The 24,382-nt window shown below is 36.3% G+C and overlaps 2 protein-coding genes across 2 annotated transcripts; one reads left to right on the forward strand and one right to left on the reverse strand.

Annotated features, from left to right (window-relative positions):
* Positions 1–2,101: 2,101 nt before the first annotated feature.
* Positions 2,102–18,817, reverse strand: LOC140165752 (GDH/6PGL endoplasmic bifunctional protein-like). The gene is given in 9 exon segments (XM_072189073.1): positions 2,102–3,713; positions 3,716–4,094; positions 4,096–4,237; positions 4,239–4,683; positions 6,126–6,242; positions 6,856–7,011; positions 7,398–7,709; positions 12,414–12,623; positions 18,725–18,817. Coding segments are annotated over 8 exon segments (2,400 nt in total). The 5' UTR covers positions 12,592–12,623; positions 18,725–18,817; the 3' UTR covers positions 2,102–3,042.
* Positions 18,818–19,563: 746 nt separating this feature from the next.
* On the forward strand, positions 19,564–24,045 carry LOC140165754 (isochorismatase domain-containing protein 2-like). Its single transcript, XM_072189074.1, has 3 exons — positions 19,564–19,774; positions 22,723–22,969; positions 23,141–24,045. Exons 1-3 carry the CDS (start codon positions 19,591–19,593, stop codon positions 23,307–23,309), a joined length of 600 nt encoding a protein of 199 aa, XP_072045175.1. The 5' UTR covers positions 19,564–19,590; the 3' UTR covers positions 23,310–24,045.
* Positions 24,046–24,382: the final 337 nt, after the last annotated feature.

Genomic DNA, 24,382 nt, shown 5'->3' on the forward strand with positions numbered 1-24,382 from the left:
ATTGTGGGATGACTGCATGGACACTTTTTAGCTGCCCACCCACACCCCAATAAATTTTGGCTTAGGGCCTGATTACTACACATTAACAGAGTCCAGCTCCTTGCTGTGTACTCTCAGACATGCATGTAGTAAAAGTGCCATAACTTTGTAATTATTCACGCAAGACATATAAGTATACACTTTTTATAAAGGCAAGACATCAATAAACCCGGGCAATAAACCTTAATATAAATTCAGATTTGGTGTAAAAACAACTATTATGAAGTAAATTACAAAAAGAGGTGAATTATGAATCAAACAACCCTCTGCGGCGCGCGACCTATAAACTCAGACGCAGTACGTGTCACGGTGCGTGACACGCCAATAATCGCGCGGGTGCATTTGACGCGTTTTTGGTCATGACCTGAGCCGTAAGGTTATTGACCTCAACGGCCTAGCAACGGACCATTTTTTTTGTTATTTCCATAGTGATTGAATAGTTTTGCAAAAATGAACCTCAGATGGTTTAATGGCAATATGTACCCGATCAATGTACGAATAAATCAGAGCTGAAAGTGAAATCATCTCTGAGTCTATTCGCGAACAAGATTTAGCGACTTCCTTTTATTTATATAGATTCACCTCTGTTTCTACGACTGGATGAATCATAATATACATCAACATTTAAATCACAAAAAGGTTTGACCACTAGGTTTTTGTGAAATTAGTGCTTCCATAGGATGCACCGCACATGTAGATAAGTGTCGCAGCGTGTCGTAGCTTATTTATGCAATAACAAATTGCACGACTACTCAACGCGATGCTTTGTTGCGTGTGTGTACCCGTTGGTCAGGGCTTTAAATAAGCAGGAGCAAGGGGCAAATTTACCCCTGCTAAAAGATTTTCTTTCCTTTTAAATTGCAACACGAGTGAAATAGTGAAATGCAATCCATAAAATAGAGCAGTTGAGGTTTACAAATATGGATTTTCTTTCCTTGTATTTGTAAAAAAAATAACAAAGTAAGTACATACATATCTAAAAAAGCTCAATTTCGTGAAAGAAACAACGTCAAGAGTACACATCCGCGTTAACCAACAGCTTGACTGCTCAACAATGCTCAAAGGAAATCATAAGGTAGAAGGTAAATTTATAAAACAGTTATGTATTTCATGATTTCAACATATTATCCCAAGAAAATGAAAAAAGTCTTAGTTCAAAGTACTGGATATTATTTTCAATAATAGTGCATAGATATTCAGCATTATATACCCAGCAAACACAAAATGTTTGATAGAAAATGTTTAAATGTCAGGTTTAGAGGGTATATATTTAGGATATAAAACATTGCAATACCATTTACAAACATTTTTGAAAACTTGCTGTAAAACATTTTACATGTTATTTAAGTGTTGACAAAAATATTTACACACATGTTTGCCAAAAAATATTGTACAATAACATCTGGAAATTTAAAAATGTTGTAAGTGTTGGTTTTTTCATATACGCCATGTAAAATGTTTTAATTTTAATGTTTTCTTGATTATAACCCGACATTTAAATGTTATTAAAATGTTTTGTCCAAAACCAAAACACTTTTATAACACCTTTATAACATTTGAAAAACATTTTACCCTTTGCTGGGTATAATATGACATACCGTAAAACCTTGTCTACAAGTATATAGGGTATTCTGATGAAAGCTAAATCAAATCGAAACATCCTTATGCCAATACAATAGACTGGTCTTACAATAGTACTTGTTTGTATATATGCTTGTATCGGTAATGTATGTGCTCAAACTCCATAATTATAATTTAGCTTTCATCAAAAGCACTGTATACAATTGAATATATGAATACAAAAGCCACCTAAGTCCATACTTTGGCCAAATTGAGTTAAGCATGGGAAATTGTTGCTATACATAGGCCTGTCATATGCATGAAAGAACAACTCAAATTCATTCTCTGTGTCTATTGGGCATGTGAAAAATAGCATGTATGAAAGAATCACCCAATTCCATGATTTGAGTCTTGTAACACATTGATTGAAATCCAGTATGTATAAAAGTCCACTTGTAACACATTCATTGCTAGAGAATGACTTTTGAACAAAAATGGGTTTAATAAAGGAAAGTGTGTGGTTTATATTACATGGCAGAATGCTTATCAACATTATACATACCTGTGTGCTTTATTTTGTATTATCTTACTAGTGGTAATCTCATTCTAACATTGTTGTCTTTGTATATGATTCAAAAACCACCTAAGTCCAAAATTTAAAATGAACCCCACGAAGTCCCTGAAATGCTAATCGTCATACCTAATACAGGTTAATCCACTCATTTGCACGTAAAACTTACCATATTGACCAGGTAAATCTAACTGAAGGAATTAAAATGATACACGGGTTTTTCTCTCAAAATAACTTCGCATGGACTTAGGTGGCTTTTGTATCCTATGTATACAATTGTATGCTTGTAGACGAGGTTTTACGCTATGTGGTGTGATCTGTGTAAACCCTTAACATGTTGCATTATCCTATATCGTTTTATAAAGATAATTAAGGCTAAAGTTATAAAATATTTCTTTATTTTTTCAATCCTTTTTTGCTCTTAACTTTTGACATTGAAGTCACAGATGCATGAAATCAGTTCTATAAAGAGTTCTATAAATGTCCATGTTTTTTTTTGTCTACAAAACTCAAAAATTACAAATGTCACCATATGAAGGGGTTTCATAGATAACTACAAAATTATGTTTTTGTTTTATAAATTACACAAATCTCTCATGTTATGTTTTGCAAAAAAAAGAGTATGCATAATTATTTGTGTTTATTTTATATATATGCCTTTAATAGGGGATAAAAAAATCCCATGATTTTGACCAACTGTCAGTTTTGTTAAAGCAGGGGAGAGATTCCCTCTACAAAAAAACAACTAGAGTAATGTAATGTTCATCAATCTTTTGGTTTTTTCCCCTTTAGCAGCATACACACTTTTGATCCTCTTGCATGTGGTGCTGCTATTGATGAATAACTGTTCGGCATGTGTAAATACAAATATTTCAAAACAAAGCTTTATGATCCATATACCAGACTAAATCGCCATCAGTTAACTTAACACCCGTAATCGGATAGTTCATTTTGTCCGTTACCCCTTCACTTTTCAATAAAGAAACCACTTTTCGTTTGGTCTTGCCCATGACTAGTACTCCTGCATGCCTGGCAGTGTTGATTGCATTATAACTAAGTGTCATACGCTGTGGAATGTCATCTGGAGGCCCCCCATATGTTATGGACACCAAGTCATTTGCTTCATCAAGTACTCCTTGATTAGGAAAGAGTGATGCAGTGTGACCATCTGTTCCCATTCCAAGTAACACATAGTCAAGACGTCCTGTAGGTATAGTTCTTTTAAGTTCTGATTCATAGATCATTGCACCTTTGTCGACAGAATTGCACAGCCCATTTGGTAGTTCAATTGGCATTGGATGAACATTAATGTGGGGGATTTGAATGTATTTCAACAGACTGCTGTAGAGCATTCTAAAGTTTGATTTCTCATCGGTGCTTGGTACACACCTCTCATCCACAAGCCAAATGTGCATCTTATGCCATGGAAAGTCTAAATTCATCCTCAATGCTAAGTATGCATACAACTGCTTTGGTGTTTTCCCCCCAGATAAAGCTATATGAAACACCCCTCTTTCCTGAATGGCTTCACTCGCTATATTTCAAGATGTGTTGCTAGCCGTTCAACAACTTCATCTTTTGAACCAGCTACCAGAGGGTTTGACCTATAGGTATCTGATAATGCTGCCATATTCAAAGTTGAAAAACCCTTATTACTTGTATCCCATTCATCATCAACATCATGTAAGAAATACAACTTGTTATGATGATGAGAAACTTGGAAATCTAACCAGTCACCACAGCTGTCACCACTAGGATAAATTCTAGGGGATTTCCCAATGATGTCTTCCAGTAAAGGTGTCCATATCCCCCATGATGCCATCAAATCTTGAGTACCTATAAATTTATCTTTATTACCATGGAAACAGGATGCTATGAGAGCAGTGTATGCACTGACATCTTCTGATTGTGAGAAGTAATGAAACGCTTTCTAATGGAAAGCCAAGTATTTTTAAATCTGCTGGAAAAGCTGCTCCTTTTGTCCACGGAGATGGCAGTTCTGGTTCAGGTAAATTTTTAGATACAAGAATTGATGGATACTTTAAACTAGGATTACCAGTGAGAAAAAATGATTTGCTTTGTGTCACAGTTACTCAGAAAGTCACTTGTTTTTCTTTTCACGCACACGCTATTATCTTGAAACAGTATGCGTACATAGCCAATTCTTTCATCTAAAGCTTTCCCGGCGGTCATTATAAATGGAACATCCATCCAACGAGGATTATTAACATACATTGCTACACCGGAAAATGTTGGTGTGTTCACTATCTCGTCATCTGATTTTTCCAACTCCTCTCGCCATTGGTTAGCATAATTGTCATACTGACCAATGACAGCTCTCTTTGCATTGATAGGTTGTACTTGATGCAGAAACTGTAGCTTGTTTGTGAGTGTCTCTTGGTGGTCGCTGATGTTGCGAGGGGTTTCCATGCCAACAAGGGACATGATTTCTGTGAGGTGATTCTGCATGACATCTCGGATTACTCCATAGCTGTCGTAAAATTCAAGCCGTCCTGCAATTAGAAAATATATATATATATAAATTATTGTTCCCCCTTACAGCTGAAATTAGATTGGTTTTATAGATTCACAACCATATATTTGGCAAACCTGCTAAAAACTTACTATAAGGCCAAAGAAAAAAAAGGTTTGTCTCAAAGCTTGCGCGCGCACTTGTAAAATCGCGGGATTTGAAAAAAAGAAATGCAGACATTTTTTTTATTTCAAACAAAAATTTAAGTTTTTTCCAGAAAAATTCGGCGAAAATCAGACTTTTTTCTCAAAATACCATAAAAATACCAAGTCGGGAATAAAAAAAAATCGCATTTCGCATTTGTTTTCAAACCACTCGTGAGCTTTGAGACAAACCTTTTCTTTTTTTGGCCTAAATTGACATGAACTCCCGTCCAAGGGTGAAAATAAGAGAGCTTGAACCAGGGGCCACTTTGGCAAAAAAGGTGGCCCCTGGTTCACCAAGATTTGGAAGAACCAGGGGCCATTTCCAATTACCAAGGGGCCAATAAAAATAAAGATGTGCTGGATGAGTTACATAAGCACTATTTGCTTGGAATTTGATATTTTTGGTTCACTATCCAGGGGCCAGTTTTGTGAGAAAAGTGTCCCCTGGTCAACTAAAATTGAGATGGAACCAGGGGCCATTTCAGAGTTTCTGGAGCCAAACAGCTCCTGTCTCCCACTTAATTTCACCCCTGCTCCCGTTGTAAAAGCCTATCCTACCACAAGGCAAATTAAAAATGGTCTAACTACTATAATACAAACAACAAATTTTTTATTCATTCACTTGATTAAGATTTGTAGATTCCAAGAGTGAGGTGGTGGTTTGGGTTTAGGTCATCAACAGTTATTATGACACAATGACCCCTATGGCGTATTACACTATCTTTAAACTTGTTCAGACTGCATAACCAAACAACTATTGCTTATCTTTATTGAACCAAGAGCCAAAACGAAATTTAAAATCAAATATTAAAAATGACCCTTTCACAAATAAGCAGCCAAATGTTGGCAGAGTTGAGTCTTATTATTATTATCCTATTCCAATAGTAAATCTTTAAGGGGGTACTACACCCCTGGCCAAATTTTTGCCTATTTTTGCATTTTTTCTCAAAAATTATAGCGCATTGGTGACAAGTAAGATATGTATATTATAGGGCAAGGACTACAACTACTGTACTGAAAATTCAGCAACTCAAAGCAAGTAGTTATTGATTTATTGATCAAATATTGGTTTTCCCTAATTTTTGACTGTAACTCCATATCTGTTGTCTGTGCTGAAATAAAATTTCCAGTGCAGTATTTGTAGTCCTTGCCCCTATAATATACATATCTTACTTGTCCCCAATGCGCTATAATTTGAAAGAAAAATGCAAAAATAAGCACAAATCTGCGCAGGGGTGTAGTACCCCCTTAATGCATCCTATATTGGTATACATACCTTTGACATCAATAGCCTCCTTCATGACAATCTCTACTCTAGCAATATGATCCCTATTCCATATCCTCTCATATTTGGCCATGTTAACATTCCGGAAGGGAAGAATACTCTGGACACCTGATTAAGAATTTAAAAAATATATATATATATTACCCAATTGCCTGCCAAATAAACAAACAAACAGCCCATTGATGAAACAACCATCTACACCATAGCACCAGCCCCACACAGCACATTGTTGTGGAGGACAAAATGTCATGAGTTGATGGAGACTTGAACCAATGATCACTTTCAAAAGTTTACTGGACCATCACCTAATCAATATGCCACACAATATCAGCCAGCAAACTGTTTTACTAAATCACTAATAATTTTTTATCAATAATATTATTATAGAATAAAGCCAAACATATCATGAATGAGGCTGCTCCGCAATGAGGCGATTTAGTATTTTGTTATGGTGCTGCACCGTAATTTTAAGTCAGGATCTCCCATAAGCATAAGCTATGCTACTTTGCTGTCTCAATCCCCCCCTGTTTCTAACCATTAATCTGATTATTTGTTTTGCCATGTCTACTGAACCATCATCTTCTCTCAACATCATAGACTCTATTAAATATCTGGCAAAAAAAACTCATAGTGCAGTTGAAATCAAATCTAACCAAAACACCAACTTTCTGTTCACCTCTTTCAGCTAGATTTGTCCAACATGCTCAAGCTAACTACTTACCAACTTTTCCCAGATAATGATCAATGCGATATATCTCCTCCTCTTTCAAGAATCCAGCTAATTGATTGGCCAACTCACGCGCTGACTGCAAGTCATTACCAAATGGTTTCTCCAACACCACACGTAGCCATGTGTCAGATCCTGATGGTCTACAACCTACAAGAAATATGTATAGCATGACATGAATTAGATGATATACATGGGATTGTATAAAGTATATAAGGGTATATCTTAAATTTTAGACTAACATGACAAAGCACTTACAACATTCTATAGGTCAAGCATCATTAATACCCACAGTGATATGCAGAGTTTCATTGGCTGGGCCAGCGAACCACCTGTGGCTACCGGTCATCGACTTAGTGCTTGGCACACAAGGGATCTTGAGTTTGAATCCCGGAGAAAACAAACAGCTTCTTTGTTCATTTTCTCTCCTTCCTTCTTTCCTTTCCATTTGCCCAAAGCACAAAAGGCATTATGGTTAAAATTGTCTTCCTAATATCTGTGGATGTGAGCATGGCTTAGATTTGATTCATACTCACCTTTATGTATATTTTCAGCAATAGCAGCATATGCAAATGGCGGTACTGATAGATAAAACAGCCTCCCATGCTCTTTAGCTGCTCCACTATGACTCATCAAAGAGTCACAGAACTGTGCATAATCTTCAGCTTTCTTCAACTGTGTGTATGTTACTGATGATCTGAATACTTCCAAGTGATTTGCACAAGTTACAGCGGTGTTGTTGCACTTTACATATTCATCTAGGATTTTGGTGAGTATAGGTGTCCCATCTTCAGCAGATTTCCTCCCAGCGGCATCAAAATTAAACTTGTGATGTGCTGATTCTTTAGCTGTATCAATTGAATGATCAAAAATATTTAAAATTTAACTTTTTTGGGGGGGGGGGGTCAAAACATCAAAACAAGTGTGTCATGATATTGTGGTATTTCGTTGAATAGATTCATCAGGTTTGTTCAGTAAATAAACATTTTGGATTGTGGTTTTGACAAACAAAAATCCAAAATGTATATTGTGGTACAATCTATACTATTAAAGAGGAACTTGCCGATAATCGATACTTTGAAGAGGAACTGATCGATTCATCGGTATCATCTCGGAGATTATAGATAAATTATAAATTAATAAATAGATAAATAAATAAGTTCTAGCATTTCCAGATGATTGGTAAATGCATAGATAGATAGATAAATTAATAAATACAAATAATTATTTGGATTTATTCGGTAGATCAACCAATGGTGGCCCGCTTATTTACGGTCCGTTGCTGCGTTGCTATCGCGGATTACGCACAGGTCGTGGCAACTTCCCGACGCCGCTAATGGTAACAAAACTTCCAGTTTCATCTAAGACGGAAAATATCACATCTCTTAGACGGAACTAACAAATTAATGGCTGAGACAAAGGTGGTTTTAAGTTACGTATTTTGAAAATAAATGGTCCAAGTGATCTAATAATTTTGAAAGTGATATTAGTTTATCCGTTCGTGGTGACTTTCGACGGAGAGTGGGCATTATGCGGCATGGTAACCGCAACGGCTATAATAATAAATCAACTGCATTCGTTTATGCAAATTATGACTTTCGGAAACTTCTTTTCTGATGCCCTTCCGAAGATCTTAAATTCAAGGTAGGCCTAGGCATATATACGGTATTGGAAAGTAATTTGAGTTTATTCGCTTGTCATGTTGTGATGAATTTCGATGGGGAGTGTGGGACATTATTAGCAGATTATAGCATGGTATAAAACCGCAACCGCTAAATATCCGTGGCGTAGATTTCTTTTTGACATTAGGGAGGGATGAAAACATTTCTTGAAGTAGGCATATTAATAGTGAATCCGCATCTTTTGGCAACATTAACAATGGCGTAGATTTCTCTTGACATGGCAAGGGCGCTGGGTCCGTTTAAATCAATTTCTTGCAATAGGCCTACAGTGAAGCCAGCATCTTGGCGACAGAATAATTTATGGCAAGCTAATTAGGCCTACTGGTGAATTATATTGTGCAAAAGTGGAACAAATTCGCATCGAAGGCCGCAAAAATTGGCACTTTTAGTTTGGCCAAAAATGAGGTTAATTTTGTCAAACCCACATCTATTATACATGTGTGAACTTGGGGTGATTGCACGGACCATTGACCTTATCAAAACATTGGGGGGGGGGGGTTATACCCACCCCAACACCGGAATTTACGCTATGTAACTCAACCTTCTTGAAACCCAATGTTGCTATAGGCCTACTTGATGAAACAGAAACACATATGGCCATGCGTTTTGAGTTGGGCCGGTAATGCGTTACATGTTTTCGCGAGATGAAAATTGCATGTTTTTTAAAAGTTCCATATTTGAATTCCTCTCAGTGAGAGCTTTAAATACATATATAACATCATAGGGTTCAATAAAATTAAAATGATTTTGCGCCAGCCTCTTTCAAGGCATATTTTCCCATTGACTTCAATGTGTAACCCGAACGGAAAATATAATATGCAAAATTGCTTCTCAAAGCAAATTAAATTACCTGGAATATGATTGTATGGTGTTATAGTATGCAGTTTAAAGTGAATTGTAAAAATGTGAAAAAAGAAATGGACCTCTTGCATCATATGACCCCTGGGGGTCACTTTTATTAAATTTGCTCCTCCTGATCCTCCTCCTCCTGATCCTCCTCCACCCCGCACATTATGCTAATTAGATGCAAATTATTCACATGTTAATAACTTTTTACAACTTTTTTAAGGTTTACTGTATTGGTCTCATCACAAGCTTTAATTTGACACCAAATTTAACTAAAGATGAACCCTAAAATGTCGCGCGCATGTAACATCTCCACCTATTTACTGGCCCAACTCAAAACGCATGGCCATATAAAAAAAGAACGAACGAAAGAAATAAAGGAACCCACATACATGCGTCAACATGGAGGTGATTCAGTAGATCATGCCCCTTATCGAAATATTGAGGAATTTATTACTCATCCCGGGATTTATGCCTATGTAAAGAAAGAAGAAGGAAGGAAGGAAAAAGGAAGGAAAGAGGGAAGGAAAGAGGGAAAGAAAGAGGAAAGAACGAAAGAAAGAAAGAAAGAAAGAAAGAAAGAAAGAAAGAAAGAAAGAAAGAAAGAAAAAAGAAAAAGAAACAACGGGAAAGCAAGAAAGAGAAAGGGAGAGAGAAACGAAAACAAAGAAGAAATAGACAGACAGAAAGAAAGAAAGAAAGAAGAGAGAGAGAGAGAGAAAAAGAAAGTGAACAAGCAAGAAACAGAAAGAGAAATGGAACGCAGGAAAGAGAGAAACTGAAAGAAAAAGGGAAAGACAAAGAAAAAATAAGTAAAAAGGGAAGGAAAGAGGGAAAGAAAGAAAGAAAGAAAGAAAGAAAGAAAGAAAGAAAGAAAGAAAGAAAGAAAGAAAGAGGGAAAGAAAGATAGAAAGAAAGGGAAAGAAAGAAAGAAAGAAAGAAAGAAAGAAAGAAAGAAAGAAAGAAAGAAAGAAAGAAAGAAAGAAAGAAAGAAAGAAAGAAAGAAAGAAAGTGAGGGAAAGCAAGAAAGAAAGGGAGGGAAAGCAAGAAAGAAAGGGAGGGAAAGCAAGAAAGAAAGGGAGGGAAAGCAAGAAAGAAAGGGAGGAAAGCAAGAGAGAAAGGGAGGAAAGCAAGCAAGAAAGAACGGAAAGCAAGAAAGAAAGAACGGGAAAGCAAGAAAGAAAGAACGGGAAAGCAAGAAAGAAAGCACGGGAAAGCAAGAAAGAAAGAACGGGAAAGCAAGAAAGAAAGAACGGGAAAGCAAGAAAGAAAGAACGGGAAAGTAAGAAAGAAAGAACGTCGTTTGCAAAGTAGAGGCAACAAATGGTAGGCCTACCACATCACTAACAGCGTAATAATTGAGCTGTTAAAAGCGATACCAATTGACATGATTACCATTTCCATCGTTTATACTAACCGATCCCGTTTACTAACCGCCCCCATTTACTCATCTAGCGTGGGCCCGCGCGAAGCGCGGGTACCCGCTAGTTAAATATTAAAGAGGTACAATATTATTACAGAGCTGCAAACATTGGAATATGTAAATACAGAAGATTCCTGCAGAAAAGCTTAGGATGTGGCGCCCTTGCGTGGGATCAGCACCCCCAAAAGCTCCTGGATGTTAGCTTTTTGAGACCCTTAAAAATGCCTTTCCAAGGCTACTCAACCGGTTTTTTTTTACAAAAGGACAGGACAGTGGGAGTAGGCCTATAATTGATTTTGTGTTAGTCAGGTTGCTGTAAATGCAGAAGATTTAGCCAGATGGTTGCAAATGCAGATGATTTAATATATTTTGCAGAAGACAGAAGATTGTCAGCAAATGAGGATGTTTTCTGCAGGATCAAGAAGGGTTGGCAGCTCTGTTATTACTAAGCAAATGTGAACGGTCACCATGAATGAATGGCCTGTAATATCAGCGGGGCTTATTTCAGATATGGTCCCTGGTCCGTTAAAATGTCTTCAAAAACACTAGGAAGCAAAGGATTTCCCAACACTTTTACGTATTTTTTACTACCTCGCAAACAAAGACTAAACAAGAAACAGGGACATGAAATATCATTGTAAAGCCTATTTTGAGGAGAATTTGCGTGTCTAATATCTAATAAAAAAGGGAAAATGCCGACATTACAGACCATTTGTGGTGGACAGAAACAAAGTAACGTATTACAATTCTAATAACGTACACAAACTTCATTGCAAAATGAAATTTATAAAAATAAAATACAAAAACAAAATTAAAAATTTAAAAATTCCATACGTCACATTCTGTGGCAGACTAAGTTGGCTCTTGGGATTTTCACAGTACCATTATGTGATCTGATAAGACATGCATGGGTCCACTACTGTATAGCAGGAATGAGGTGCTTACAGGGGTGCTTAATTGCTATATTTTGTACCTTGTTTTATATGATACCCCTCCCTTCCCTTCTATTCTTGCTTTGCTTGCTTGCTTTTTATCCATTTTGCATTTAGTAAATGAAGATTGATATAATATTGCAAATGTTTTCTTGTTGTTGGATTTGTAGCTATAGTATGCTGTTGTTTTTGGGGTTTTTTTTTCAGATTTTAAAAAACATTGTACATTGTATTTGCTGTTTGGCTTTTCCACTACAATGCTATTTGTGTGAATAATGTTGAAACAACAACCTGATATTGCATGGTGTAATTTGCATATCTGTGTTATAATTTCAACACACACAAAAAAACTAAAATATATTAGCAAAAAGCAAACTAAAACAGTACCCACTGCCCAGTATAGGGAAACTTTGAATGGATCTTTAAAAAAAAGTAGTGTAAATAACCAAGGAAAATCAATATTAAAAACTGTTTAATATATTGTACAACAACATCCAAAATAAAGGTTTTAAAAAAGACAAAGCACCTAATTGATTTTTCCCTTGTATGTTTTTTAATATTATTCTAATTTCGGTCACTTTCGGTCGGTTGTTTTGTCTTTTTAAAAAACCCAAAATTTTGTATGTTGTTGTACATATTAAACATTTAAAATATATTTACAATACTCACCAAGATATAAATCAAAGAACCCCTGCCATAAATACTTCTTGGCTAAATCTCCCAATGCCCCTACTAACACAACATTGGTTACGGATATTTCATTTGTATCTGTGGATGTTTGTGGTATCACATGCTGCACACTGCACATCAATGTAACCAGTACTAATATCACACACTTAGAATGCATTGTTTTAGCGATTGGTCTACATTTACAGGACACTGAAAAAAGAGAAATTTAGAAAACAAATTTATAAAAGTGATTGCAAATTACACATTTTTTTTTCAATCATTTTTCACCACAACATATGATATAAAAACACATAAAAATGTATGAATATATGGATTATAGGTCAAACAAGTAATTATTGCCAATTGACAGAAATATTTTGCGACATTTATAATGAAAACATTTAACACTGGAGACACCCTACATGGCACTTCCTACAACCAGAGAAGATGTAAAAAAGAGGAGGTTGATCCAGCTATCCTCAAATAAAATATGTGTGAGACCATCCTTAGCCACTTTAAAACAATAGAATACCAGTTATACCACAATGGGGTTTGAACCCTTGACGTCAGTGTCTTACAATGTAGCTAGCCACCCGTCTGCCCGTCATTTTAGACGGGTAGTTTGCTCCTGGACGGGCAAAATTAATGCCTTTGACAGATGACACATCAGTTTGTAGCAAAATATTAGAGCACATAATATTCAGTCAAATCATGGATCACTATGACCAAAATAACATTCTCACGGACTCGCAACACAGCTTTCGTCCGGGGCGTTCATGCGAAACCCAACTGCTCATCACCACCCAAGATCTCAGCAAGGCGCTCAACTATCAAGGTCAAGTGGATGCAATGGTACTTGATTTCTCTAAAGCCTTTGACCGCGTACCGCACCAACACCTCCTTCTCAAGTTACACCACTACGGAGTCAGAGGTCCGCTGTTATCATGGATGGAAAACTTCCTCACCAAGCGGCTGCAACGAGTTGTGATTGATGGTATGTCATCCGACTGGGTGCCTGTAACATCTGGAGTGCCGCAAGGGACAGTTCTTGGTCCCTTGCTATTTTTATCATTTATCACTCCAATGGCTCCATCCATCACAAGGTCTTACCATCCAGACAAATTCCAACGTATTCCAGCACGTATCCAGTTGTATCGCTACTCCTTCTTCCCACTTACAGTGGTGTGGTGGAATACCCTTCCAGCGAGCACCTTGTCATCACCATCTTATGAGGTGTTCAGGGAGCAGTAGCTGCAGCCAACCCATAATTTCCCATGGTCTTTTTACTCGCACATATGTAATTTTCTGCACTGATGGCACCTTCACCGCACATGTACAACCTTATTCCTTGGCGGGAAATCCAAGCTGATGGACAAGTATTGCAGTAGAAGTAGAAGTAGAAGCTACATTATAATTGTAGGTGTTGAAAAAGGCTATTGACTTTTTAGTATAGACCAGATTAGTAAAACAAGGTTATAGCAGCACATATTTAAAGTCTTTGAACCCCCAATGGGCTATAGAAGTCTGGTAAATGTTTTGAAGGTCAAATTAGGACAGGGAATTCAATTCAAATGACGGGTATCCCTCCATTCCTAGCTAAGACCCTGCTTGACGTGTGTGATACACACACAAGTTACAGATGACTACTTTTAGAGATAAGTCAGGTGTTTGTATTTCATTATGCCATGCATACAATACATGCAGGCCCTGTCATCCAGTCAGATTTCAGATAAAATATGACTGAAGTCCCATGGCAAATTACAATTTTTGCCGCTTGTTGTCACTTTTTAGCCTCTGTTATTTATGATAGAGAAGATATTCAATTAGGCCCTTCACAATTGATTCCGAGTTATTCAAGATTTTAAAAATAGGATGAGGCGACTTTTAATTATTAATTACTAGCGGGATACCCGCGCTTCGCGCGGGTCCCCGCTAGATGAGTAAATGGGAGCGATCACTAAAACAGGAGGAATTACTGAAAAGGTAGAATCATTGAAAGGTAAATTTTATTTTTTTTTTTTGTCCCTTCTTGCATTTCCATTTTCTTTTCAGTTTCTTCTGCACGGGCCTAGGTTGTTTCCATTAAAACAAAATGCTATTTAGCTTGTTATTTTCCGTGTCCATGTTATTTATCTATCTGGGCCTAACCCCATTCCCATTATTTTCTAAATCTATCCTTTCCCTTTATAGCTTCATTTTTATTAGCTGCTTAGCTTGTGATTTCCCGTTTTCTTCAGTTGTTATTTATTTTTCTTATTTTTCCTGATTAGTTTCTAATTTTAACTTCTTTTTTTCCCTTAATTTTCCTGATTAGTTTCTTTCTTTCTTTCCCTCTTTAGTTTGCTCCCGTTTCATTTAGTTACTGCAACCATAACCCGTATAATAGGCCTACCCGTACCTTTTTTGTCTTCTTCTTTTTTCTTTTTATTCATTTAGCTCCTTTCTTTCTCTTCAGTTTCTTTTGCATAGGTCTATTTTGTTCCCATGCTGCTTAGCTTGTGATTTCCGTTTCCACGTTATTCATTTATTGAGCCCCGTTCCCATGCATTATTTTAAAAATCTACCATTTCTCCTTTTTAGTTTTGGCTTTTTTCTACATTTTATTCCCATTTGTCATATTTCCTGCTTAGTTTCTGATTTCCCGTTTGAATTTTATCTATTTAATTCTGTTCTCATTATTTTAGTTTTTTTAATTTATTTATTTATTTATTTATTTATAGATTGATAGATTGATTGATTGATTGATTGATTGATTGATTGATTGATTGATTGATTGATTGATTGATTGATTGATTGATTGATTGATTGATTGATTTACTTACTTACTTACTTACTTAACCGAATCCAGTACCATGCATATAATCCACAACCCGACCCATCCATAGGCCTACCTTTTCAGTTTTGTCTTCCTTTCTTTTCTTTTCAATTTCTCTGGCACGAAAGTTGGTCTGTGCATATTATGCACCCCGTATGTGCGAAGTCACATTTCTCAGCACGCCGACGTATTGACGCCAACGCTGCTGACAGTTAGTTACGATGCACGCTACCACTGAGTTTTGACAACAAAAATCCCGGGAAAAACCTGGTTTTAACCATATTTTTTTTTTTTTTTTGGCCAATTCTTGGTCTTGACCGTTTTGAACCAAATAAAGTGCAATGCTTTCCCCGTATATTCTCCCGTATGAATTTGGCTGTAAAACTAAACGAAGATTCATAGGCCTAGAATAAATAATAAAATTCACGCCGACGTAGCCTTAATCTCTTGGCTGCCAACTTCGTGCAGTGGCGGAAAATGGGGTGCGTAGCTCTCGTGAGGGGCTTAAAAGCTCGTAAGATCATTTTTAAAGTACGCGATGTTGTGCATTTAGATAGCCTGAATCATTTCTTGGCCACCTCGCAGTTGGCAGAAAACAGGGCAATATTGCTCTGCGTATGGTTTTGTAATGGAAATATTATTACGCGGTTCACGTTGTCCTTATTACCCACAATGCCACTGCATGCGATTTTGCATAGCAACACGACAGTTTTATGTTATTCTCTTAGTTACCATCAATTTTTGCAAAATGAACCTCAGATGGTTTAATGGCAATATGTACCCGATCAATGTACGAATAAATCAGAGCTGAAAGTGAAAGCATCTCTGAGTCTATTCGCGCACAAGATTTAGCGACTTCCTTTTATTTATATAGATATATTATTTTCTTTATTTAGTATTAGTTATCACAACCAATTATCAACCCGTTTTGAATGGCGCCGGCATTTAATTATTTTATTACTATGCTTACTTTTACACATAGGATAAGGTGCAGTTATGCTGTTTGTTTATTTATCATTATTGTTGATATGGTTCATGTTAGAAAGTAGCAAGTAAAAGTCATTAAAAACTATTTTAAAGGAGAAAATGCAAAATATAAATAAAATAATTAAATATTTTGCAATTTTGGACGCGGGCGGTTAACAGTAAACTAAGAATCAATTGTGAAGAGCCTTTAAATATGTTTACAGGAAATGACAGGAAAATACATTAAAAAAAACCCAGAAATGATCAACATTCAACAATCATCATGCACTTCTCTAAAAATACTGCTAGCCGCCCAGCACGTACTATTATTTTGCACAAGGTCCAATGCACATGCTTGACGTCGCGCACGTATATGTATACGCAATATTTAAAAGAGCAGGTCTATTGTGAAAACAACATCATATCATTGGCAAGCTAATATTATGAGGACAATGAATGAAAATGACTCCTTTTTTGAGAAAATAAGACGTTTAATTAAAATTGATATTCCGCAAAAAACAACTTAAGCGGTGAGTTCCTTCGAACGAGACAGATTTGGCCTAGAAAAACGGTGACGTCATGAAATGAGATGTGCCCGCTTTGAGAAAAGGGACTATAAACACTCTCAATGGACAGAACGTATACTGTTGTTTTTCACAGAAAAAAATCCAAATTAAGTATTACAAATTTAATGGTTTTAAACATATGGATAAAATCAGCCGCTTCTTTTTTATATATTAGACAATTGTGATATTACGATTCATACATGTATACATGATCAATATCATGAGAAATATTAGGCCTAAAAACTAAATACATAATTTGAGCTTCGACGGGGAGCTTAGAATTTCATCTGAGAACCGTGTTAAGTCCACAAACTCATGTATTTGATTTCCCTGTATATTGCAATGCTATAGTTTCAGTTGGATGAAATATTACAAAGCAAACGCATAGTAACAATAATGTGCTTGCTTTGTTCCCGAAATGAGAACAATAGTGTGCATATTGTTATGCAGCATTGTTATGGTAAGTGATAGTACCGGTACAACTCTTTGTTGCTAATGTCAAACTTGTCAAAGTGATTGTGATTGTACATGTATGATGAGAGCGTGATATAGTGCCCGCTTCATTTACATACGTCATCAGCCAAACGGGGGGATAACACGTACGCTTCAAACGGGGGAAGAACACGTACGAGGCTGAACTTTACCCACACAATTTCTCCTTTTTCAGGAGAAATACACACAAAAAAATTGCAACAAGTGTCAACTTGTAATGTAATAAATATTCGCTTCGAATAGAGATAAACTTGTTTTTGCAATAGACCTGCCCTTTAACACTGTCAAAGGAACCTTGGAAAAAAATATAGAAATATATTTATATATTTACCAAAAAGGGCGGATTTTGAGGGACATTTTACAACACTTGATTTCTTTCTTTTATCCAAGCAGCAGGTCCTTAAAGGAGTATTTCGTGATCCTAGCATCCTCTATTTATGTCATTTTTCATTAGATATCCACGAAAAAATCCTATTCCCAAAATTTCAGTTGCTTCCGATTTTGTGTTTATGCGAGTTATGCATGATTATGTGTATTACACTGCTCCATAGACAATGCGTTGTAATTTCGTTCTGGTGCACCAGAACGAAATTCAAATTTCACGATATCTTTGCTAAACGAATTAATCTGCAAGAAATATTTTGTACATAAACATTATGTAGCCAGAGGTTTCCAGTGATATAAAAATCTCAACTTTTTTTGAGAAAAGTGGGGGATGAGGCTGTGGATCACGAAATGCCCCTGTAACACACACGTTTCATTATTCATACTTTTCAACAAATTCTGTATAGAAACATTGGAAATATTTCCAATTCTGCAGTGCAAATCGGTCAACCGTGGGCGGTCACACACATAAAACATGCATCACAGGATATTTTAAGTGGATGTCTACTATATATATATATCATATCATAATTGATATGACAGTTACAGTATGAATAGATTATAGATTAGAATTTAGACATGTTTTATTTGTTTATCCATGCACATAATGACATATCATGACATTAATTTATGATAATTTACTTAAGGCCAAGTAAAATAAAAAACATGTTTCACGTCCGGGTTTTTGAAAAAAAGGAGAAAGAGGGGGCTTTTTATTTTTTATTTTTTATTGCAAAATCGGTGTAAATACCCATAATTAGAGCTGTTTTAGCATATACAATAATGCCTGGAAAAAGGAGGAGGCCCCTTTTTATTTGTTGTTCTGAGAGATAGGCCCCCTCTAACTATCACAAAACCTTATAAAAGTGTTTCTTGTATATTAGCAAGGCTATAGAAAGAATCTCTACTTCCTAGACATATTTTTTGAAAAGTTATAACTGAAATTAAAAAATAAAAATAAAAATGAAGAAACCTCAAAAAAGGAAGCGAGAGGGGACGTGAAACATGTTTTATTTTTTATTTGGCCTAATACACAGGATTATCTCAAGTACCCTGTTCACCCTCCTCTTTCTTACATCTTCTCTTACCCAGGCCAGGCCAGTCTCGCCTTAATACTGTAGCTAGTTTAGCCTACGTACATTTATAGAAAGGATTGTTTTATAAATGGTAAGCTTACTAAGCTGAATTTATACTCAATCGCTTTTGCAGAAAAGCGATTTTCACGCATGCTCAATGTTTACTTACATTTCCAGAGCGTCAAGCCGATCAATCGATTCAAATCGCTGAGGCAAAAACGACGTCGCTTTTGCAAGTTGAAAAAATCTCAACTTCCCTGCGATATCGCTTGACACGTGAATGCGTCAACCAATCATATACAACCATCTGGATCTATTATTTTGCTAATTAATTTACCTTTCTCGATTATTAATTTTTCGTGATGAATTAATTCAAAGCAATAATTATTGACAGCAACTGATGTTTTAAAAATGTATTTTGTGGCATTTAGAATATTTTAATTGCCGTCTGCAATCGCTATCGCCGTGATAAGTATAAATGCAAAAGCGACGAGCGATGCATCGCAAAATTCGGCGATTGCAAATCGCTTTTTCAAAAGCGATTAATCGCATCGCTCGGCGATCGAGTATAAATCACAGCTTTAGACTAGTTCAGCAGTGCAGTGTTCAGTTGGTTTCTGATCTTTAATTGATCAGCGTTTCTAAATGTAAATTTGTTCTCTAAATTTTACACCAAGTTCTTCTCCAAAATAACTTTATTTAATCCAATAATATATAACTTTCAACTATCCAGTAAAAACATGCTATAGAAAAGAAAATACAAATTTAAAACTAACTTAAATGAAGAAATTTTCTCCATGTCTGTAAACTTTCTCTAGAAAAACCGCAATCAGCTGATTGATGAACTCTGACCTTGTAAATGTAAACACGGCAGCAACATGTCGACACGAAAAGTTGGTCAAATTGTTCTTAAAAACTCGGCGGTTTTCCTGTGCGATATACAGGAAAAATTTAGCAGTCAAATTCAGTATTTTCCTCAGATTGTTGAGGTGGCATCCAGAATGTTTAGAGCTGCGAAGACTTTGGATATGCCGGTAATAGCTACAGAACAGTATCCAAAAGGTAAGCTTTAAATTCATCTGTGCATGTGTGATTATATTGCATAATTGCTCATCACTCTTGTGTCTCAGTGTGATTTTTATCTGCTGTGTAAACACCGGGTATAAAGAACAAGTACAGGGAAAACAGGCGAGTGCATAAGTGCACATATCAGCTGAAGACATTGCTGATTAGATTATGATTTTTATAATCATGATAGTAGATGGTGCCGGTTGTCGGATTCGATGGTTATTCAATATCCATCAGACCATATTGTAACATTTGCTGAGCTGAGGATGCCCTCACTGCTTATTAAAATTCTTAATTTTTAAACGATTGCACATGCTACTGCTCCTTTTCAAACAAATAAAACCTTTTACAGGTGGGAATGATTTTTTTATATTTTGATTGTCACAGGCAAATACTCCCGGCAAATACTTAAAATTATAAAATTTGATTTATGGTATAATATGCAGGGGCGTTTATTCTTCCGTTAATCGCCCCCAAAGGGGAGGGAATAATTTTACCCCTTTGGGGAAGAATTTTGCATTTTGAAAAAAGAAAAAAAAGAGAGGGGAAAAACAGAAGAAAGTCAACAGGATTCAAGGAAGATTAAAAATAAAATTAACTAATTTGGGGCAAAATGTATAACTGGAACATGTATTATTATGTTTTATGGTATTTTTGGAATGAAATAGATGGTCACTGGCTGGCAGTGGCTACTCTACAGGGTGGGTTAATTCATCAAGTGTCATTTAGGGAAGAATTATAATGGGTACATAACATGAGCATACATGTAGTGGTCCCTTGGCTTTTACCCATTTCCATCCCAAAAATAATTATTTGAGGGAAACTATGGACTTTATCATAAAACCGGGAAAAGTTGGGTCAGTAATTCTTCCCTGCCTGGGCAATAGTGACTAGTGGTCATACTATACATGTAGGTAATAATGCACAGTTTGCACACTAAGATTAAGGGAGCTCTGCTTTGCATATTTCATACAAAATCCATTTTCTTTTTAGTTTGGACATCTGCATATCTAGGGAAGCATATGGGGTTCTAAGGGAAGAACCATCAATTCGTTAACAGCTCTATTGTCCAAGTTTATCTTCCCTTTTAAACCTCATCTTCAAATCCAAATCCTTGATTATTCTTCCCTAGATGCAATAGTTCAGTGGCATTCTCCGAACTCTGCAACAGAAGAATTTTAATTCCAAGGCTTTATAAATCAGGGGCATGCGAGTCAACTCACCACATATATAAAAGAGCTGAAAACGCAAAAACCAGATAGCAAAAAGCTCAAAACACCTAGCAAAAAGCTGCAATTTGGGAAGTTCAGGCTATACTTGTATACAGAGCAAGTGTACTGGTACAAAAAAAACCTGAAAATCAAAACAAAAAAGCTGTCAAACTTTCACACTCCTGTAAATAATAATCACAGCTAGCTCTGAAAATAATAAAGAGCCTAGAGGTGTTTACCAGCCTCTCTTCCCTTTGAACCATTAGTCCTTCAATGCATTTGGTTCAGTCTCCAGACTGTACCATCTAGGAAAGAATTTGATGTTTTTAGGGAAGACAGAATAGAACAACTCACAACTCAGTCAGGGAAGGAAGGGAACAAGAAAATAAGTAAAAGTACATGTAGATAGCACCCGGGGGAGGCACTCAAATATGAAAGTGACATACCTGTGCCCACCAGCATATGAAACTAGGGGTCTATCGGTGGGAAAATTTTCAGAAAAAAGGGGGTCATTCGGTGTTGGCAATGTAAAAAATGGAGTGATTTTGTATGGGAGCGCCTAAAATTTCACATCATTGACAATCAAAAATAGCTTTTTACCCAATTTTACAGTACAACATAGACAAACCTCATTTATTTTGCTCAAAATGTGTGTGAAGCGCGCCGAAATTTCAATTTTGAGGACTAATTGTTCAAGAAAAGGGGTCATTCGGAGATAGCAACCAACCTAAAATTTTCCCTTTTTGGTCCATTTTTTTGGTTTCAGTTGGGGAAGAATCTGGGGAAGGAAGTGACACAGCGCGGTAGGGTGAGGGAATAATTTCAATTTTCTGGAAGAATAGACACCCCTGATAATATGACCAGTGTGAGTGTGTATCTTGATTTTTTTTTCCAAGAATTTCCCTGCACCATAATATTTCTTTAGTTTTCCCCATAATAAAGGTTTCTATCAATTGAAGAGTGGGTTAGTTGGCCCACTGGGTTTGTTGGATCATTGAGATTTTCTGACACAGAGCTCTATTAGGCCCTTCACAATTGATTCTTAGTCAACTGTTTCATGGTTGAAAACAAGGGATGAGGTGACTTTTAATTATTAATTATCTATTATTTTCTTTATTTTAAAACAAGTGGTCGCAACTTACATCAACCCGTTTTGACAAGGAACATGCATTTAATTAATTTACAACTATGTTTGATTTTATACATAAGTAATGGTACAGTTAAGTTCTTTTTTTATTCATCATTATAGTTGATATGATCAAAGTCAGGAAGTAGCAAATGGGAGTCATTAAATGTTATTTTAAAAGAGAAAATCCAAAATATAAATAAAATAATTAAATATTTTGCAATTCTCTACTTTGGATGCGGGCGGGAAACAGGAAACTAAGAATCATTATTGTAAAGGGCTTAATTGTATGATTTTAAAGTTTATGAAATATACTGTAATTAGAGTTTTGGAATTACTTTTTGCAACTTTGCAACATTGTGCCTGGAACCACCAGACTTCATCAGGCAACTGACCCGCTGGACTGGTCACATGATATACAGGTAGGTATCGTCCCAATCCCATGCATGAGCTAAGTTAAAGCGGAGTCCCCCTTTCTTGTTCAGTGATGGTTGCTCAATGCATGAGTCCATGGCTTCTTTTATGCCTCTCCTATGGCTGATGAGAAAATTGCTGAATGTACATTAATCGTCAATTATGGAAGGTCTTTTGTGTTTACATTACAGGTCTTGGTTTAACAGTACCAGAAATTGGGCTAGACAGGTCTGAAGATGAAGTCCACGCCAAGACTTGCTTCAGTATGATTTTACCCCAAGTAGAGAAGAAACTTCAGGATTTAGATATTAAATCTGTCATTATATGTGGTATCGAAACCCAGGCATGTGTGCAGCAGACAACCTTGGATCTTTTGGAAAGGAACATTGATGTCCATGTGATTGCTGATGCATGCTCCTCTAGGAGTATGGTAGATAGGTGAGCCATTCAGCTTGTTTTTACTGAGCAAACGGTTGATGGGTAATACAGGGTAATGCAAGGAATAACGACCTACATGTATTAGAAACAGATCGGGTGAAGGGGAATGAGAGTTTGTATTATAAGAGAGAATATGGTAGCTTTACTGTTTTCATCTTCTTTTTTTTTTAGAATGTATGCCTTTGAGAGAATGCGTCAGAGTGGTGCCTTCATCACAACAAGCGAAGCAATGATGCTGCAATTACTGAAAGATGCCAAACATCCCAAATTTAAAGAATGCCAGAAGCTTATCATGACCTCTGCACCTGACTCCGGACTACTACCAGCGCGTGGATCATAAATTGTCTGACGGGACTAAGCCATTATTTAGGCTATTAATTATTTTACTTCACCCTAAACAGCTGACCTTTGTGCAGTTGACTATACTCAATTTACCAAAACACCAACTTAAAAACTCCTACCAAAATCTGAACAGGGATATGCCAAGAAACTCTCAAGCCCAGCAGATTAGTTAGGAGTCCCCCAGGAGGATGTGTAGTTGAAAGTATGTTCAAATAGGCTAATGTTTTCATGATTTTACAGAAACTCCTGCTTAGCCCCAAAAATGTGAAGGGTTTTGTCATGTCAAGATTATAATAATACACTGTAGTGATCATTTTTTACTGACCCAATAGACCTCTTATGTTTGATTTCAATTTAGCATTTGATATCAGAGCAAACAATATAATATATTATTTATTTCCACATAATACTTATGTAGTGAGTCTGACCCTACACCCAGTGACCCAGCTTGTTTTCAAAAGCAATTTTAATATGCAAGCAAAAAGTTTTGAAGGTCATATAGAATACTATATGTGTGTGAACAAAACATTAGGAAACCCAAATGGACACTAAAAATCCAAATTTAAACCCTGTGGTTAACGAGAAAGCTACAAAATAACACTTGATTAGGGGAAATGCAATCAGATAGACCACCCTTATTTTACTTCATATGTGAGTTTTTAATTATAATTGAAGATTCACAAAATGTATAATTATGTTAAATAAAAACAACTTGTGAGAATTATATTTTAAAATGGTTGTGCAGCTTCAAGACTTGTTCTTTGTTTTGTTACATGTATTCAGCATATCAGGGATTAGAGCAAGAAAGGCATATCTGTAATAGCTGCCTGGTGTCATGTGTACAATATAGAATGCAGAAATGGTCAAATTGTCTATAGGGCAGCTATTGCAGATAGGGCCTTCTTGCACCAAACCCTCGATATCCAATGTGTTGCTGTACCTAATACTTTCACTAGTTAATCCATGATCTGGACAAGCCTGGACATTTCAGAACATTCCTGGGCATGATTTGTGTAGGTTTGGTGCTGGGGCATTTAATATGGATTCCAAAAGCCTTGTGAAATCCTTGAG

The sequence above is a fragment of the Amphiura filiformis genome, chromosome 12, assembly GCF_039555335.1.
Source record: "Amphiura filiformis chromosome 12, Afil_fr2py, whole genome shotgun sequence".
NCBI lineage: Eukaryota > Metazoa > Echinodermata > Ophiuroidea > Amphilepidida > Amphiuridae > Amphiura > Amphiura filiformis.

What these genes read in the sequence shown, in the direction of transcription:
- LOC140165754 (XM_072189074.1), top strand. Translation starts at nt 19,591, where the DNA reads ATGTCGACACGAAAAGTTGGTCAAATTGTTCTTAAAAACTCGGCGGTT. An exon ending in TACAGAACAGTATCCAAAAG is followed by an intron (nt 19,775 to 22,722) that starts GTAAGCTTTAAA and finishes TTTACATTACAG; the next exon opens with GTCTTGGTTTAACAGTACCA. An exon ending in TCTAGGAGTATGGTAGATAG is followed by an intron (nt 22,970 to 23,140) that starts GTGAGCCATTCA and finishes TTTTTTTTTTAG; the next exon opens with AATGTATGCCTTTGAGAGAA.